Source organism: Gallus gallus, chromosome 3 (genome assembly GCF_016699485.2).
Source record: "Gallus gallus isolate bGalGal1 chromosome 3, bGalGal1.mat.broiler.GRCg7b, whole genome shotgun sequence".
Taxonomy (NCBI): Eukaryota; Metazoa; Chordata; class Aves; order Galliformes; family Phasianidae; genus Gallus; species Gallus gallus.
In genome coordinates, this window is record NC_052534.1 from 12,514,250 (window position 1) to 12,533,784 (window position 19,535).

The following is a 19,535-nucleotide window of genomic DNA, read 5'->3' on the forward strand; positions in this document are numbered from 1 at the left end:
CTTTTTTTTTGTTTAAATGTCAGAGGATGGGGGGGGGGGGGGGGGGGAGTGGTGGCTGTTGCAGCTGCCATACAGCCAAAGACTGTCCTCCCTATCCCCCAAGAAATACACAGCTGAGTGTAAGTGAAGAGCTCATGAAAACCTCCAGCTCACAACCTGGCAAGTCAGAGACGGCTTTCTCAAATCAGGGAGGGCATATGCAGACACAGCATGCTCAGAGCAGGATATTCCAGCCTTCTCACTGTGGCAGCGTCTGTATGTGTCACAGGGAAATACATGCTGAACTGGATTAGGCTGAGGTCAACTTATCTAGAGTAATAATCTTGTCTCTGATAGTAGCCAGAGGCTTCAAACAGGACAAAGCCTTAGTGGGTAAAGTGGCTTTCATCCTGCTCTGTAAGAGCTTGAAAAGTGCCTTCCCCTCTGAAATTCACAGACCACTTACACCTCTGTAAGGAACAAAAAACCAAAAACTAATGAACCATCTCATACTAAGCCACTGCAACCACAGAAAATTTTCACTGTTTCTTACCTGTTTGTTTTATTTGCTTACTTTCTTGAAGGCACGCACATCTACTCTTATCCTTCATTTTTTCCCCTCTAGAGAATACATTTGCACAGAAGTATGAGGGCCCCGTGCTATTCTTTCAGTGTGAACTACAACCACTCCAGATAGCTGTATTTTCTCTACAAGGTCTCCTTGTGGCACACACATTCCAATTCCAAAGCTCTAATTTGACTGAGTGGACCAAGAAATGCCATAGTTGGAATAACAGCAGCTCACCTGTTGTCCAAGCAAGAAACATTTTGTACGGAAACCCAGAGAGCTCACGCCTGCATGACGCATGTTTTTCATCAACCACCTGATCTCTGAGAACCCCAAAATACCCCTTACTGTTTTCACAACAGTCTTACCGGGTGTGATGAGGAGTTGGGAATGTACCACTGTGATCCTCACTTTTCAGATGTGGATTCAAGCACCAGATTAGAGGCCAGATTTTCATCTACCAATGGTGCTTGGTTGTGCCTTGCAATTCCCTGCCTTCCTCATAGTATCACTTACTCTGATTGCATGGTGAAGTGCAAGTCCCTTGCAATGAAGGGAACTGGATTTTTTCCCCCTGTGGCTTGACTTATGTGCATAGTCATGACATTCACACAGATTGCTCAAGCAATTGCAAATCTAACCCTGAAAATGTGACAGCAATTTAGTTGTCTGATGCTATGTGGGAAAAATGCAGTAGAACTAGAAGGAGCAAACAAATCCTAACTCTTGTTAGGACAGCACCTAACAGCACCTTCTTGTATGAGCTAATATGAACAGAATCCACCTGGATGTAGTCAGGAACAAACTCATCCATTCACTGAATGATGCTATCTTATGCTCTCATCTCACACCACTATGAGACCCAGAATCGCTGTAATGGAAAACCCTTGATAAAATCACAAGCTGATTAACAGTTAGATGTTTGTTTTTGCTTTTCAAGTATTATTGGAAGACCAAGGGATTTGGTCAAATATTTAGCCAAGAAAAAGGTAAGAGGTTCTGAAAAAGGGCTTTAAAGTTTATGACATTAACAAAAAATCATCTTAGAAACAAAAAAAGAACTACTGCCACAGAGGCAGGAAGATGTCTTCACCTCCTGCCCTTCTCCCTCTGCACACTGGCTGTTAGGCCGTGCTGCTGGAACCACTGCATTTCAGGGAAGGAAGTGTCTCTCTTTTCTAGCTTCCTAGACAGGTCACTGCCCAGGAAATGTCAACATGGTGCCCACACCATGGCAGGGGAGATGGCAGGCTGATGCTTTATGGGAAAGCAAGAACAATGTTAGCCCATTACACTACTGTGTAAATTTAAGAGTGCTCAGGTCTATGCTCATGTTTAGGGTTTTGATATCAGGCCTAATAACATGTCAATCTAAGTCTGGAAAGGCATCTCATAATGCAAACTATTAACCTAATTAATTCCAACTTACATCTAGTGAGACTTAAATTTCCTACTATTAGGTTAAGAAATATTGTCCTAAAAGAGAATTAGTTCTGCTGCCAGAAGAGCTTTGCAGGAGAATATGTTGGGAATAAACAGAAAGAAAATGAATAAATGAGTATTTATTTTTAAACAATGAGCATCTTAGTGATTTAGCAGGTAACTGAAAGATCACCTCTGTACCTCAACTCATTTTCACTGGCAACACAACCTAAGTGGCATTGAGTGAGGTTGAAAAAAGGCTGAGTGATGTAGGGGAGGAAGTTTAGAAGACCAAAGCTTCCTTTCTTGCTGTGTAAACGTCATGGAGATGGTGGATGGGAGGTTTCAGACATTACAATGACTATCTTCAGAAAACAGAAGAGCTGTGATTCACCAACTGGCCTCACCTGGCTGCTGTGCTCTTCCTGAGGGTTGTGCTACCCCGCTGTGCCCTGCTGTTAAGGTTCGACTAGGCTGGGTATGTTCACACGTGCCTCAGCAACAACAGTGACTATAGGCTATGCTCACTCTTAGAAGGGTTTGTTTCACCATACCTCCAGTGAAAGAGCCTGGTACAAATCAGGATGAGCTGTATGAGCAAGTAATACAAGGCTCTTAATTTTGATCCTTCCAATAAGTAGTAGTAACAGTAATAATAAACAGTAATAATCATAATAAACCCTAACCCCACTCTTCAGGGCATATTCCTGAGACCCTGGCAGGGCAAAAACTAGCAACGTTGCTTGTGAGAGCCACAGGAAGGGAATGTAGTCCAGGCGTTTTTGGTGACAGGAATCAAGTATTCTCCTAAATTTCTCTCATATAGATGGCATACAAGTATGTGCCTGTGCATTTATTTCAACCCAAGCCTGTAAATTCCTGTGTTTACAGGGAAGGGATTGATCACCTGCAGTAAGGACAAAGGGCACATTCCTATAACCAAATAAAAATGGACTTACAGATCCACATCTCATGTTTTGCTCCTTAATTCACTTTAAGGTTTGAAAGCCTTCTCAAACACCTTCACCGTGCAATAGTTTTGTCAAAAAAGGAGTTTTTTTTTTAAAGCTTAGGAGAAGTATAAAGGTTTAACAATTCTGCCAACTCTTGAAAAAACTACTCAGAATTTTTTGGCTGAAAGTTGCAATGCTTAGGACAGCCACCCACTGACTGAAATAGAGTCTAATTAACTTTTGGTAAGAACAAGAATATTATACATAATTAAGGTAATATATAGAGATTACTTCTTTGCTAACAAATGAAATAAGCATAATTATTTACTTTTAATGACAAAGAGATCCAGTGTTACACATTATACACTGAAATAAAAATGATTTCCACTCTTATGGATATAGTTATATAATAACTTTTGGAAGATGGATGTGCATCAGTAACAGCAGTAATGGCAGTTTTTAGTCCTTTATGTAAAATATTTAGAGCATTATTATTATTTTTTTCATAGAACACAGTTTCCTATAATGCTTATGAAAATCATTTTTCTGTAATTGTTGGGAATTTGGAGTGGAGAGATTTACAGTGTTGAGAAAACACCACTGAAAGGAAAGTTACTGGCACACACCTTTCATTTGTACTACACTCACGTAGTAGCTGCTTTAGAAAACATGCTATTGCTTTGCTAAATTGTTACATAATTATTCATCTTCATTTTCATAATCATTTATAGTAACTGCACGAAACATTCACACCTCACTCTTCCCCCAGTGTCTCTTCTATACATAACTAAGGAAGTCAAAGCCAAATTATGCATGTTCTAGGCAGTTTTAAAAGAAGCTGATGTAAGCAACAAGGAATGTGTAAAGCGTTTGCTTCCTCAAGATGCAATCTAATAGCAAAAAGGTAACTTCATAATCTGCTGCCTGACTTGAATTTATATTTTGACTCTCCTACATAGAAGGTATGTATCAAGCAACTGTGGTGCTACTGCCTGGCATCCCTTCCATTTTCCTTAGTATAGAGCAACCCTAGGTCCAGCAGCATTTGTGTGACCTGACACAGCTTCAAAGGAGATGAGCCAGCTCATGCCAGTGGACAAACTTGGCTCTGCATCTAGGAGTCAGAATGAAAAGCACATTAAGCCATAATCCTTTTCAGAACAGGATTCAGATTTACTCTTCCACACTTTGCAGGAGAACTTTTCCAACCTCTCAACTCTCAAAGAGACCTAGCAAAGCCTTTGGCGGAGTGACATCGTCTAGCTGATGCCAGGAGTCAGACTTATTAAAGGATCGTTGATTTCTCTATGTGAAACAACACATGGAAGTCCCCACTCCGTGAAAATGGGGGAGGTGGAAGGTACCGAATTTTTCTATGACTATGCACAGAATGATCTTTAAAAGACAAAACATACAACTACCTGATGCTGAAATTAACACTTGCTAATGTTCTTCAAGTGGTAACTCAAGGTGCAAAGGAACCTTTCTTTCACATCAAGTAATTTGACATGCATAACAGCATCATTCCCTTGTTTGTAAGCATGGCAATGACAATACTAAAATAGACTGACATTTTGAGCATGTGTGCACACCTGTATATAGACAGAGATGAGAAGAATCATCTGAGAGGATAAGGAACACAACTCATCTAACAAAATAAATGAGCACCTACCTAACTGAAAAGAACCCCACAACACAAGCTGGCAGTTTACGTTATGTGTCTGCTTAATTCATTTCCTATACTTGTATTACACTACTCAGATGGATCCAGAGAGAGCAATGCTGTCTACTTCATTTCAGGTGAAACTGAGCATCCTACAAAGACAATCTTGCTGGATTATCATTTCCGCTGCAATCATTCCCTAATACATGTCCTCTTTTCCCCAAAGCAAAAGGCACATAAATCTATTTCTGCACATGGTTTTAAAAGCTATTAAACAAAATTTCCTCTTTGCCAACGATTGCAAGTGACAGCTGTACCTGAAATGGATTGTATGCTTTGATTTGTGCTTAAAAACATGGACAAGATGATCTGAAGGATGCTCTGATTCTCTTTCACAAAGTGCAGGGGATTCTAGTTGAGAGAAGACTAGTACAGCAGCCATGCCTAGAGTATCTACATGGAAGCGGACCAAGTTGGGGCATACTACTATCTAATCTATGAACAATTACTTCTGTAAAAACTATTCTAGTTCACACAACCATTAATTCTTACATGATCTCCAGAAAATACTTCTTGTCCCAATTATGAATAGATATTAATTGCAACACCATCTTATATTATAATTATAGTGTGTCTTTCATTTCAAGAGATCCTTAGGCCTGTTACAGCATATACATAATTCATTTTTGCTCACCTCAGGGCTGAACACAACACAATAATAGAATGGACTGTATTAGTTATTAATAAAGGTAATCAGATCTCTTTTCTCATTCCTCACCACTTTTCTAGCTTCTTAATCTCTGTTGCAATCACTGCCTGGTGGCTGCAGTGGTGATATAAAGGAAATTTGCGAAGTGCAATAAAAGAAAAGAACAAGCTCTTGTCATCAAAACCAATCACAATGTCTCTGACTGTGACCACAGCATCGTTAACTAAATAGCAGTTAAAAAGCATGAGTATTTATAAGATAATTACATGATTGCAAAGTTAATGTTTGGCATTAGTACGATTTCTATACTAAAATCATACCTCAAAGATTATTTGGGATGATTATCTTAATGTAATCATCTGCATTTTGGTATTTCTCCCTCTGGGAATTTGGAGAAACAGTTTCAAAGGTACACCATGTTAATGTAGCTCTGCTAGAAACAGCGGCAGGAAACGTAGATTTTATTTTTCTGTTTGTACTATTTTGCTATGGTGACAATAACAAAACCTTTTCAGCAGCACACCGTCATTCAGCATGTCAAAAAGACAGCAAGGAGGGTAAAACTCCAGATTTCATAGAATCAGAGAATCATCAAGATTGGAAAAAACCTCGAAGTTCATCCAGTTCAACCATCCACTTATCACCAATATTTCCCACTAAACCATGTCTCTCTGTACAACATCCAAATCTTTCTTGAACATCTCCAGGGTCAGTGACTCCACCACCTCCCTGGGCAGCCGTTCCAGTGCCTGACCACTCTCTCAGAGAAATACTTCCTAATGTCCAACCTGCATCTCCCCTGGCATAACTTCAGGCCCTTCCCTCTACTTCCATTGCTAGTTACACGGGAGAAGAGGCTGACCCCCACCTCACTACAACCTCCTTTCAGGCATTTGTAGAGAGAGATAAGGTCACCCCTGAGCCTCCTCTTCTCCAGTCTGAACAATCCCAGCTCTCTCAGCCGCTCCTTACAAGGCTTGTGCAACAGACCCTCACCAGCTTTGTTGCCCTTCGCTGATCACCTTCAAAAATGAAGGTCCAACCTGATAATCCAGCCCTTGCACAACAGCAAATACAATCTCACACTGCCAATTTCTCGCCCATCTGACATAACTCAATGTTGAACAGTTAATCCTCATGCTTGGATAAAAACTTGACCTGGGAGATGGAAGAAAAGCATGCACTGAAAGGAAGCACTCCTGCCCTAGAGACAGACAAGTTCACACCTCAAAACATTTCCAACTTCAATACTCACTATTATGCTTGAAGATTCTAATAGTAGCACCTGAAAGCCTTGCACCAAGAACGAGAGAAGTGTGGTTCAATTCATCACTTAGAATGAGGCAACCCTGTGGAGAAGGAGTACAATAAGCATTTGCATGAAGTGGGAGGCTGTTTGCAAGTGTGTGTGTGAGTGTTTCATCACACAGTTATGTCTGTACATACATAAATACGTACATATATATAGCATTGCATCAATTAATCTTACACGTGAAATGGAATTTCTGCAGGAACCACTGCAAAGACAGGCAGAAACAAAATTCACATTCTCAGACATTCCCAGGGAGTGCATGAGATTAACATAAGGAGGACTGATACTGAGACTGGACTAACATCAGAGGTTTGATAATTGAAATAAGATCAGGATGGATTGAGGCTGCCATTAAGATTCAAGTAGAGCCAATGCACCAGGCACAGTCTTACTCCTTTTCTGGTAAATTCATATACAATTCATCTGTAGTGTATGTTCCACTCAGTTGAAAACTTACTTTCTTTATAGAAATAAAATGCAGAAAAACTAATTTTGTACGCTATATCAACAAGAGCCAAGATTCACAGTTGAAATTCAAGCTGGAGCCCTAATGTAGCTGTTTTATTGTATAGTTTACGTTGTGACGTTTCACTATCCAGTACAAGGATGACACAATGTTAGCTAAATATTATTTAGGAAGCACGGATTGTGCCTAGGGTTAGAGGTACCTACACAATTCTGCTTAAAGACTGATACAACAGTAAGAGTTAGATACGTGTATCTTGACAAGACAATACAGCTGCTAGATTTAATTCTAAGGAAAATTTAGGAATAAATCTCCCAAATATAGGACAACTACACAATATCTGCAATACACAACACCTTATGATAGTATGTAATATTAGGATATACTAAATGGTTATATTCTACACAATACAGTAATAACTTCATGTCACTTGTACCTAAATATCCCACCTCTGACAAAGGCCTGTGTCTCCACATGAGGCCAGCTAACTGAGGGATAAACATTTTAGAGCTAAGTGAGAGAAAATTATTTTATGCTGCTGTGCATGTCTGCAATTTCATAAATTTACCTCTATTAGTTCTTAACTGTTTCTTCGGACGTTACTGGATTACTTTTCCAGCACCATGGCAGATCGAAGTTCATGTCCTCAGTAGTTGAACATTTTCTCCAGCCCAATCATTATGTACATGTATTTTAGAAGTCTCTTGTAAAAGCTGGATTCTTTCTCAATAGTGAGGAAATGACTTCACCTCTAGCCAGGTTCTTTGGAAGAAATCTTGAACATATATCACGTGGTGAATTAATTCCATCTCTATCAAGGGGGAAATACTGTTTCACATTTGCCTGAATTGGAGAGAACAATTTTCCCAGCTAACATCACAGTGTATGAACATGTTGCATCAGGAGCTGTGATGAATGGGATGATACATTTTCATGCCTTTGCATCAGGTACTCCAAATTAGAGATGCGATTCCTTCAGAATCAAGCAAGAACCAAACTTTTGTCACACTGCCTCATCTTTAGACTTGCATTTGCTGCCAGCTTTCTTTGCAAGGGCTGGCCAGAGATCCATTCATCAGAAATGATAAAGCTGTTTTGCCTTCCTGATATCAAGCTTTTTTTCCTCGATCGAGTCTTTCCATTTAATACATGCCCAGAATACTGCAGCAGTTGTTAAAACAATTAACAAACAGTAGTTCTGTGTGTTTCATCAAGAAATACTCACCTTCCCAACAAGTGCTGGAATATTCATTGAATTTGTTGCAAATCCCATGCCAAACACCATAGCATCTTCCACACCTAGGAACTTGGCCACAAGATTCTCCAGTTCTACATGCTTGTCTAGGGTCCCTGCAGAAACAAACATAGGCAATCTCATTAGACTGTGAAAATTATTCATTCTCAGGACATAAAACATTCAAAAGCATGAGTCAGGCAGTCTACAATTAAGCCAAATGGCTTTTCTTTTTCTTTTTTTTAGTCCTATTCAAGTTTTTCCATTTGTATCTTGTACGTTTGTGATAAAACAAGAAAAAGGAAGGCTACAAATCAGCTAAAACTAATGCTAACAAACACTGTTGTTGCTAAGGTAAGGAAAGCAGTTGCTTTGGAAAAAAAAAAAAAAAAGCTTCTGTTTCTCATAGCAACAACTTTTGATGTAGATTATCCTGAAGAGTCATTTCTTGCTTCCCCCCTTGCTAGTACTACCTTGGTAAGGAACGAGACCTCCCTTTTATGTGCAGGACAAACATGTTAGGCATTTTTGAGTTCTTTCTGAATGAGAAAGCAGAAAATGACTACAACAAAGTTCTTCAATTTTTCTCCTGAGTGTCTGTATGTATGAGTACAAAATCCTTAATTATGATATTTTATGGACTGACAAATGAAAGCTTTCTCCATCCTATTAGACTATGGATAATAGAACTTGAGCTACACTCCATTACTGTTAACTATGTTCTTTCCTTCCTTGCATCAGCACTTAAATGCCAAGGCAACACTAAGACTCTTCCTTACTGGAAGTTATTTGTCTAATATTACTGCCAGGAGTCTCCAAACAGATAAGGTGCTCCAGATGTCCAACAAAAGCAATATCTTTGTCCACTAACTCACAAAGGAGGATAACAAAATACAAAAGAGGATAAACAAAAGAGTAGTGTTAAGAGATGACAAGTAACTTTGAACAGTAATGAATTGTCTCAATTTGCTAAGTCTCTAGTCTTTGTTTTCCTGGCTGTGCATTGTGGTACCAAGGCTCAAGGAATTCTTACAGGATGGTCTGTGGGGAAGAAAAGAGGCTGTGGATTGTAATAGTATTCCCCATATGAATAAGGCTCCAAGCAGAGAACAGAAGAAAAAAGACGAAGTTAACCTCTCGCCTTACTTGAATTGCACAAATTGATGTCATAATAATATAGGCAAAGTGGATTACAATTATTGGAACAGGAATTCAGTGTTTACTGTGATAGGCAAAAGGCAGAAAAATGGAGGAAAGCAGAAGCTTGGCTAAAGTGTCCTGATAATAATTTTGAGTCAGGAAGATGATCTTACCCTTACCACAGAGGTAAGCTTGTTAAAAACAAAAACAAAACAAAACAAAAAAAAAATGGCAGTACAGTTTCAGCAGCAGCACTAACTCAGCTGTTGCAGTGAGGTTATTCTTTTGTTAGTTCTCATTAAATATCTCAAACCTTCAGTAGATGAGTAGACTGTGCATGAAAGCCTTGGAGGGTGGCTACTTTTTGCATTTGTAGATACCACGATACACACGGATATGTGCTAGCCCCGTGCACAGCTTAGCAGCTGAGCTCCATTTCAGATTGAGCTGTCAGCTGGACAGATCACAATCGCGTGTGACTTGTAAGCCCAGTAGGTCTTGGTATATTTCCATAGTTATCTCTGTTTTTTTTCGTTATTATTATTATTATTATTTTTCTAGTCTTGAGCTTGGTTACAGCAGCCATTGAGATATCTGAAATATCTAGTCAACTGCCTTAGTACTCCTTGCAGATATTATATTGACACTTCACTACTATGGTCACACACAGGGAAGATGTAGTCTGAAAAGAAAGCTTGAAGCCAACCACATTATAGTGACAGACTGAATCAGAAGTAGGTTTGTGAAAGCAGCACTTGCTTTGCAAGGCAGTGATTTTAAAGCATGAGAACATTGTCCCTGACTCTTCCAGATGTAAATCTGACACTGCTGGGGTGGAGTTAAATTGCTTTTTGGGGTTGTAATGTAGGTTTTCTGTTTCTTGCAAATAAGGAGAGTCTGAGTCATGATGAATTATTCTCTTCAAGCATCTATTAGATGGGAATACCACACTTTTGACCCTTTTAAAGTGATTTTATGATGATGAAGAATCAGATCTCTGAAAGTAACCTATTCTTCCTTAACTTCTAATCCTAGCAGTGAATGTGGATGATGATGCATATCACTATTGCTTACAAATACTCGACTGAAAATTGGAATCAATAGGCGTTTGTTTTGCAAAACCAAAACCTGAACAACAAGTATTTGCAATATCATCCCTAGGGTTGGATTACTTGAATTATAATGGCAATATTGTAGGTGGTAGGTGAGGTGTCGGAGGAGCAATATGATACACATCAGTACTGACAGTGACATATATATTAGGAAGAGTAGAATTGATAAAGCACACCAGCTCGTACTTTCTCAGCTTTACAGTAAAATGGGTATTTATTTAAGAAGTGTTGCAATTATTTAATCTCATCAGAAGATTTCTGCAGCATGGATCACTCTGTAGGCACAGTATAAACCACAACAATTATATCACAACACTTTCCACTGGTGGGAAAAAAGGAATAGTAAATAATAAATCCCCTCCTTATCAAATGCGGACCCAGTTTCCTTCCTTAACTGGATTTTGGGGACAGGGAACATGAAGTCATCTTTGTCGTGGCAGACTTTCATAGACATAACCACATCCTTGGACTGCGAGTCACTGTCAGTCTACTAGATACACAAAGCTTGAAAATTCCAACAACCCATGCAATTGAGTTTTTACACTTGCTTCAGCTTAGGCAAAATGGGTAATGACACTGTTTGCCCAAAGTCTTTTTGGTTCTTACATGCTAATGACATATGCTGGTTGAAATGCAAACATTGGCAACAGTGTCTTTTATTGCAGTTTTTTATTTTAAATTTTGAAAGGAATAAAGGAAAATACCTGTTTGCTTCAAGTAAAACCAAAGCTAGATGAGTAAAATGATATAAACAACAAGCCACTGAAAGAAAAATAACTGATTTTTGTAAAAGTCACTTCCACAACAACTGGTGATCCTGATGTGACTTGCCAATGTGAGTAAGAACCATCACTCTGAGTAAACGATGGTTTGTCAGAGGTACTTTTAACTGGGTGTGGAACAAAATAAGTCACCTGAAGATCCCTGCCCAATTGGAAACTTAAGGTCACCAACTCTACTAAGATGATTGTCAGAGATAATACTACTGAGACACATACACGCTTTCAGAAAGGAATACTAAATGAGTTTTTACTAGAAGGATGAAGAAAGAAAAGATGTAGAAACAGTATTGCTTTTTCATGTCACTCTACAAGAGTGGATGATCCAGATGGTATCACAGTCCCACAGAGTCTGCAAGAGGAGCAAAGCCTAAACCTGTAATGTGATATACAGCAATCAAAAAGAGGGAGAGAAGCACATAGTAACGTTACGCAGATGCCTCATTTAAGGCTGCATATGCATTAAAAAAGCCTCCAAATAAGTGGGTTTTGAGGAAGCATTTGAATAAAGGAAATGTTCATGCTTTCTAAATGTTGCCATCTGCTGACAGGACTTTCAGACCAAAAAATACTTCAGGTATCACAGATTTAATAACATACCCATGTTATTTACTGATTCTCAGAAAAGAGTAGATGGATCTTTACAAAACTTCCAGTTTAGTTTGGATTGTCTAGTTTTGTCTGATTTTGTTCCCTTTATAAAACTACACAGCTAGAATTTACAGCTGAATTACAGCCCTGATAATACCAAAGCATGAATGGCAGAATCTTCAGGGGGGTATAAGAAAGAAGAGGACAGACTGTTTAGCAGCGTCTGCTGGGACAGGACAAGGGGAAATGGTTTCAAACTAAAAGGGAGATTTATATTGAACATAAGGAAGAAGGTTTTTTTACAGTAAGGGTTGGGAGACACTGAAACAGGTTGCGCAGATAGGTGGTGGATTAGGGTTAGGGTTATATCTGTATGTATATAGATAATTTGGCATATATTGGTAAGTTAGCATATATATAATTGAGATCTTTTATGTTTTACACAGACCACACAACCTCTATTTACTCCTGACACCTCGATCAATCTGTCAGGAGTTGTTTGGAGCTTAAGCACGCTTTACAAAAATATACCTTCGCAGTGGTGAAATAATAGGAACAAACCTGACTTTTTGATCATAAGTTGGATCAGTTATTTATGAGAGGCTAGGTGAAAAAGGGAAACAACGTTAGCAGAAGATGGCAAGAAGGAAGATTCCTCCCATTAACTGCTTCCTGATGTATGCTCTGCCCTACCAGAAAGCCAAGTTTACAAAATATACACACACGCTAATTCTTGTTTATGCAACGTATTTTTTCCTTAAGCTCTCATTTGGAAACTTATAGAAACTTTAATTCCTTATCACTTTCTCCAAACTGAAAAATGAACCATTTAGTTATTAGTTCAGTACTGAGTTTAAAATGGCCCCTGCCCTCATTAAAGCTATGAATTGATATAAAAGAATGGAAAGACAAATTACCATTTTTTTTCTTGAATCTGCTGCTAGAAGTTCATATTAGGCCTTAAAACCTAACAGAAGGATATGGAGAGGATGAAGTTACTTTTGCAATTTAATTGCTGGCACATTTTCAGATTTGCTTTTTAGCAATCATATAATCAAATAACAAAAATCCTCAAAAAAAACCCCAAAATGTATACAATCAGTGCAAGGTAGGCATTAAAAAAGCAGTTCCCAACTATGCCCTCCAGAATGAATCATTCTGCAGGCTCCATCTTGTCTTTTGGTCCAAGACATAATCGCAGGAGAAGGATTTCAAAAGGGCAGGAATCCTGCTTGGTTGCTTAAATAGCACTAATGATATGCTTGCTCCTGTTACTCATTTATATAATCTCCATAAGGAATAATGGTGTGTTAAGATAAATAGAGCACTGGAACTACTAGCTCTCATGCAGCATCCCTGTCACCGCCCCAGTGACAAGTCTAGGAGTGTTTAGGGCACAATAATCTTCTTCATTTCATTAAAAAAAAAATCACAAATTTTATTAACTTCTGCAATCAGCAAGTGGGATACAGCTTTAAATAATAATTTTGCATATATTTGCATAATTCTCCCTTGGTAATTTTGTGTTACATTCCTTAGAAAAGGCTGACTATAAACATAAGAATGACACAGTGTGCTCAGAGAAAAGGCTTGTCAGCCTGTATCCAGCAGTGGCCAACTCCCATACTAGCCATAAAAATGCACTGATTTGCTTGGAAGAAAAAGACTGCACATTCATACAGAAGGAATACACATTATTTCAAATTTATCTAGATACCTATTCATTAATCTCACAAGAGCATTAAAAAAAAAGAGTACAGAGGGCTTTTTTTTCTGTTAGCTTGCATGAAATTACCCTGAATGAGTTACTTGAATAGGTAGTTTCCATTTCCATAAATCCAACAGTCAAAAACTGTCTCAGACAATTTTTATACCTGTAAAAGTGGGAAACAAAATGGTCTGCTTTTGTCCTATCCAAATTAGTCTAATGAACTAGTCAAATTAACCAGCCAAATGAGTTTTTCTTCCCCCATAAGAGAGACTGCAATGAAGAAAAACATTTTTAAATTACACCCATGATCAGTTTTGTCAGACTCGGTTGGAGCACATCTCTCTTTATCCTCACTTGACACCTCAGGCAGTTAATACAGCATATTTTGTTCTGGCGAAGTCTAACATTCCTGTGCTCAGAACGCTCTTACCATCGTATACAAATCCTTTCTATCACTCCCAGCCTGTACCTCTGACCAACAGAGTCCTCATTCTACATCTCCATCCGCTTAGAACCTTCCCAAATGATCCTATTTAAGCTCAAATTTTCACTATCGAATTCTCTCAGGGACTATTTCCATCACATGTACCATGCAGAACTGAAAAATCTTTCACCTCTAAGCACACTGAGATGTCAGCATTTTTGCCACCTGCAAACTATCACTTTAAGATATTCACCCAAGCTACAGCTCTTAGAAGGCATGCTCCAAGCAAATGTGCTATGCTTTCTTGTTGATCTCTTCAGACTCTTCGCTTAATCTCTTCTTAATCAGAGTGTCGTCAGAAACTCTGCAAACAGTCAGGTTATGAATATTGCTTCATTAGTTCCCTACACTCTATCTTCACAATAAATAATGCCTAACTTTATAGAAACATGAATGTGTGCACATTCCTGATTCACATCAAATTTGTAAGATGGTCCACAAGTCCAATGTTAATGATTATACAGTAATGGCCATAGTCATGATAGCAGCAACACAAATTAATACTAAGCTAATTAAGTAAAATAGTGCTCAACAGTTATCTTTAGATGCACTGTGCCACTTGAAAGGTTCCGAAATACTCCTGTGTGAAGAGTTGTCTCCTGTATTTAGTTGGAATCCTTCTACCAACTTTATACAATGCTCTGTAGATCCTGTAGGAGAAGGGACAACTAACAGCCACCTCTGACCACTCTTCCAAGCCACACATCATTTTGAAGACTGGTATAATTTTCCCCTCTTGGCTCTTTCCAAGCCAGATGCCTGATATTTCTGCCAGCTGAAGACAGCAAGTTCAGTAGTTCTTTACCCAGAAGTTGTTTGAGACTTTTTATGATCCCTGTTGCCCTTCTCTGACACATTCCAATTTCACTGAGTGTTTTTGACCAGAACTGTGCCGAGTACTTACAATGACAGCAAACCATGTCTTTGTACAGCAGCATGCTGAGATTCTATGGTTAACTTTTGGTTCACTTCCTAATCATTTCCAGTATTTGATTTGCTTTTTGACCACTGAACAACAAGCTAGTGCTTTCACGGAACTATCACTTATAACCCTAAGACCTTGCTCCTATGGGATAACAGTTAGCTTGGTCTTAAAAATGAAAAATATTTTTCTTCCAGATTGAAAGTCCCAGAAAAGCCTCAGGAATGCGTCTTAAATGACACTGTTATGCTAGGAAAGTGATTTATTATTGTTATAATTAAAAAAGAGAAAAGAACTAAAAATGATGAGAAAAGTCCTGAAACTTTTTATGTAGTACAAATCTAGAAAGACCAGCCACAATTGTTATCAGGTTCCTATACTTCTGTGTTTAATTGTGTTCAATTGACACATGCATAATAATTTTATAGAAAGCATGAACAGGACTTCACAGTTCTCACTGTTCCGAGCTATGTTTATACACCGTCTTCAGTTACTTTTCTGAGAACGAGACAACTGTTCTACATTTATCAAGGTTTAGTTTCACTAAATTTCTTTAATAAATGTGTTTTGTGAATATATAAATAACTATGTTAAAACTTTCATATCAGCTTATTCTGAGAGCAAACTACCTGCAACAACATCCTGATATGGCAGCATTTAATACTCACTCCACAGTCCTCACAGTTATAGGAGTTTAGGCAGAAGACCCAGAGGACAGGTATACCATCACATATTCTTTCAAACACCGACAGCTCACTGTATTTGTAACTCACACCACTTAGTTGTTATTGGCTTAGTTAAAGCTTTGAAATGTAATCTGCCTGGGAACAAATCCATTCTATTCTATTTCACTAAGATGAAGATGGCAAATAGCAATTAAAGCAATTTAAAAAAAATAACAAACAACCAAACCAAACCAAACAGAGTTTTTCAAATCTGCTCGAGTGTGATCCAGAACAGACCTTCAGTGCCATAAGTGGGGAAAAGAAAAAGAACAGAGGGTATCCTCACTAATGAGAAGTATTTTCCTTCAGTTGCTTATAATGTTCTTACTTAGATGCAAACAGGCTGCAACAGAGCCATGGTCAGTGAAATAACCACTCTGCAGAATTGACTGCGGAGGCACTTTTCTCTCTCCGCTGACCATTCAGGCACAGAGCCTCTGCTAACTGCTTAGGTGAAAATGCTATGACTGTTTCCCCACGTGACCTAAGCCAGGCCTTAACATTCTTTCCCTATTTTAATAAATCCTCTCACGCTAGCTGCTCTCTGACATTCACTCTCTAGAAGACTTTATGCTGTGCAGTAAATTATGCATGATGAAGTTGTACTGAGACAAAATATATATATAAGCTATCTCATTTATTTCATGTACTTGGATATCAACTACAATATGTCCCTTGTGTAAAGAAGCCACATTTCAGTAATGTGGGTGCTGACCTGCCAAGAGATATACTTGTTCATAGCCCAGTCTTGCACTGTAAGTAGACAGAGTGAAGATCGTGGGACAGTGAACACAGTTGAGTATGAAAGTAAAGCTTTGCTCACTGTTTCAAGATAACTTCAGGAGTATTGCACAAGAGTACAGATAAAGTCCTAGAAATCTACATGTTTTAGCTCTGGATGGAGAAAAGTGGAAACACTTAAGAGATGTGTGGATTTGGTGCTCAGGGACATGGTTTAGCAGCGGACTTGTACTGTGAGGTGAATGGTTGGAATTGATGATCTTAAAAGGTTTTTTTTTTTTTGAGAGTAAGTCAAAAGTCATGAAAGTCTTCCACATCCAAATGATAAAGAAAGGGAACACCAGGCATATTCTTTGAAGTGCTCAAAGTAACCCAAAATATTCTCAGATAAACTAGAATTCAAGTCAAAAAGATGCAGGGAAGCATTCCTTAAATGACTAGTAATGGTAACCACTTTTAAGCATACAATTCATGTTAAACAGCATATTGCAATGCAGTCACCACATGGGTCACCTAATAAGAAGATAATAGGGTCAAATCTATAAACCACTTGGTGTGGTCTCACTGCCAATATTTTACTGGCAAATCAAACCATGATGACAAGATAAGTAGTTTACAAAGTTTCCATTATTATACTTATTGTTGTTATTATTGTTGTCTGGAAATGAGACATAAAATAAAAATATGATTTTCCACAAGAATTTGGAAGGAAAACATTTGCTTTGAGAAATATGAAATGAAACAAAAAATCCAGGTTTTATATATATATGCACACACACATTTTATATATATATGTATACATTTTTTTTGACAGCTCTCAAGAAAGATAGAAAAGCCCAAAAGGAGACATCTTCCTGCATTTCTATGGATGGAAATAGTTTTCTCTGAAACGCAACCTGATGGCACTATTAGGAATGCATGATTATACCCATGTACTAGTTCAGTAAAAGGCTTTGTATAAAAATATAGGCTTGAAGGTGCATGAGGTATGCAGCCCACAAAGTTTAAACCATTCAATTCAGAAATGACAGATTGAAGATAATGCTACATGCAGCCTAAGAAGTAAAAAAGCACTCAGCTCATAAAGGACATATCAACTCAAGAAAGTGATACAGAACCTTGAATCTTTTCTTTACAGGCACAATGGAAATTTATACGCTGTACTCATTAATGTCTCATAAAACATAACAATATATGCTTAGAAAATTGATAGAAAAAATATGTGAAAACTCATCTTCATAGTCAGAAACCCTGTGTATGTGGTAGATGGCATATATCAAAGATGGATCCAATTCAATTTGCTCTAGAACAATTATCGAAGTCTTGACGCTTAGTTTATCTCTTTGAAAAATAACCCTGTTACTTTCACTGTTAAAAACTGCAGGTCGCTTTATGATACACTTGTTTTAGCTTTTCCAAAAATCAGTAATACTTTCTCATTTTAAAAACATTCCTCTGTGATTGTTAATAAAGCATCCCTTTTGGCACTCAAACAAGTACTTGTTAATGTGACTAAAACATGCCTAAAAAAATATCCAATTCCTTCAAGATATCTGTAAGAACAATCATGTAGTTACAGAAACTTTGGTGACCTGTTTACTCACCCATTTCCTGTCTAGTACTGCAGATTCCTGTTCCGTATCTCTGTAGTTCTTTGGCTACAGTTTTCAAAGCATTAGGATCTGTTTCTGCGAAGCCGAGGTAGTTATAAGAACCCATATTGATTACATTCTTGATAGTTCTTCCTGTAAACCTATAATCAAAGCAAATTTTAAAGAATGCTGTGACCTTTCTTTGCACTCAAAACAAACAAAAACAAACAAACAAAATTCCCACCAAATTTTGACTTCCATTTGGAATTTACAATCCTTATGATGTCAGCATCTTACTGAATAATTATGGGATCCTGCTCACAATCAGCAGAAGGGCTGTAGATGGCAATATACCAGTATTAGGTGAAATGGCACTTCTGTGGACTCTAAAAAAAGAAAAGCCTAGGACTGTGGACTCTAAAAAAAAAAAACAACACCTTTTTATAAGGTACAACTTAGAGAGATTATTTTCTCAAATGGCTTCCGACAGCTTTCACACAGTTATTGGTGTTGTTATACTTACACACAAAATAAACATGAGGTGAATGACATTGGAAACACTGTGATACACTCCAGCCTAAACACTATCTTCCATGATGAACTTCCATATCTATTTAACTCAGTAACAGATATGATAGACTGAAATTTTCAAGTTGTAAACTGATTAAAACTCACTTCCAGAGACTTGCTATGCTTGCACAGAAGCCACATTTAGGTAATGCAAGAAATTATTATTCTTGTCCAAAGGGATATAACAAATGTTGTTGTAATAATCTGGCTAAGATGTTATAAATAAAGCATAGGCAGTTTTACTTAGGCTGATAAAGATAGGCAAAACTAATTTGTTATAGATTTCAGTCCCTTCCAGTTTTCATTGCCAAACAGTGTTCAGAAGAAAGGGGACAGACTCTCAGAACTGTACTGATTTCAGAAAAAAAAAAAGTGCTGATGTATATATTAGTTGAGGATCTAGGTGTGATGCACTAGATGCATTTTTTCCATGCTTAGCAGATATATCAGGATGAACATTTACAGAGCTGAAACCTGAAGAGTGTCAGTCGACTCACCTAAATGTCCAGTTGTAATCATCTGTAACGCGTTCCATGAGGTCAAACTGTGGCCCTGGGACACTGCAAATTGGACGATTCCAGTTATCACGTATTCTCACATAGAGGTTTCTGGTGTAAAAGTTCTCAAAATCTTGATAAAGTGGCACAAAATCCTGGTTTGAAAACATGCACAGGGTTATGTTGCTAGGAAAATATCTGCTAAGGAACTCAAGCCATTCCCATTACATAGGAAAAACTGATTGATTAGTATGCAGAAGGTTATGGTCACCACATATTCATGTTACAAACAATTCCAATCAGAAAATATCTTCAATTTCTTTGAAGTACTGGTTATTTATTTATTTATATTCCATATGGTCCAG

General features: G+C 38.0%; 1 protein-coding gene across 6 annotated transcripts in view; it reads right to left on the reverse strand.

The window, feature by feature from the left end:
* SPTLC3 (serine palmitoyltransferase long chain base subunit 3) overlaps positions 1–19,535 on the reverse strand; it is a 273,302-nt gene that overhangs the window by 29,658 nt on the left and 224,109 nt on the right. For all 6 annotated transcript variants that reach the window (XM_046939520.1, XM_046939517.1, XM_040698202.2 and 3 more), the window contains 4 exons: positions 19,171–19,325; positions 18,116–18,264; positions 8,298–8,422; positions 6,550–6,643 (listed from right to left, as the gene is read on the reverse strand). In XM_046939520.1, coding sequence (XP_046795476.1) covers positions 6,550–6,643; positions 8,298–8,422; positions 18,116–18,264; positions 19,171–19,325 — 523 coding nt within the window. The remainder of the gene's footprint in view (positions 1–6,549; positions 6,644–8,297; positions 8,423–18,115; positions 18,265–19,170; positions 19,326–19,535) is intronic.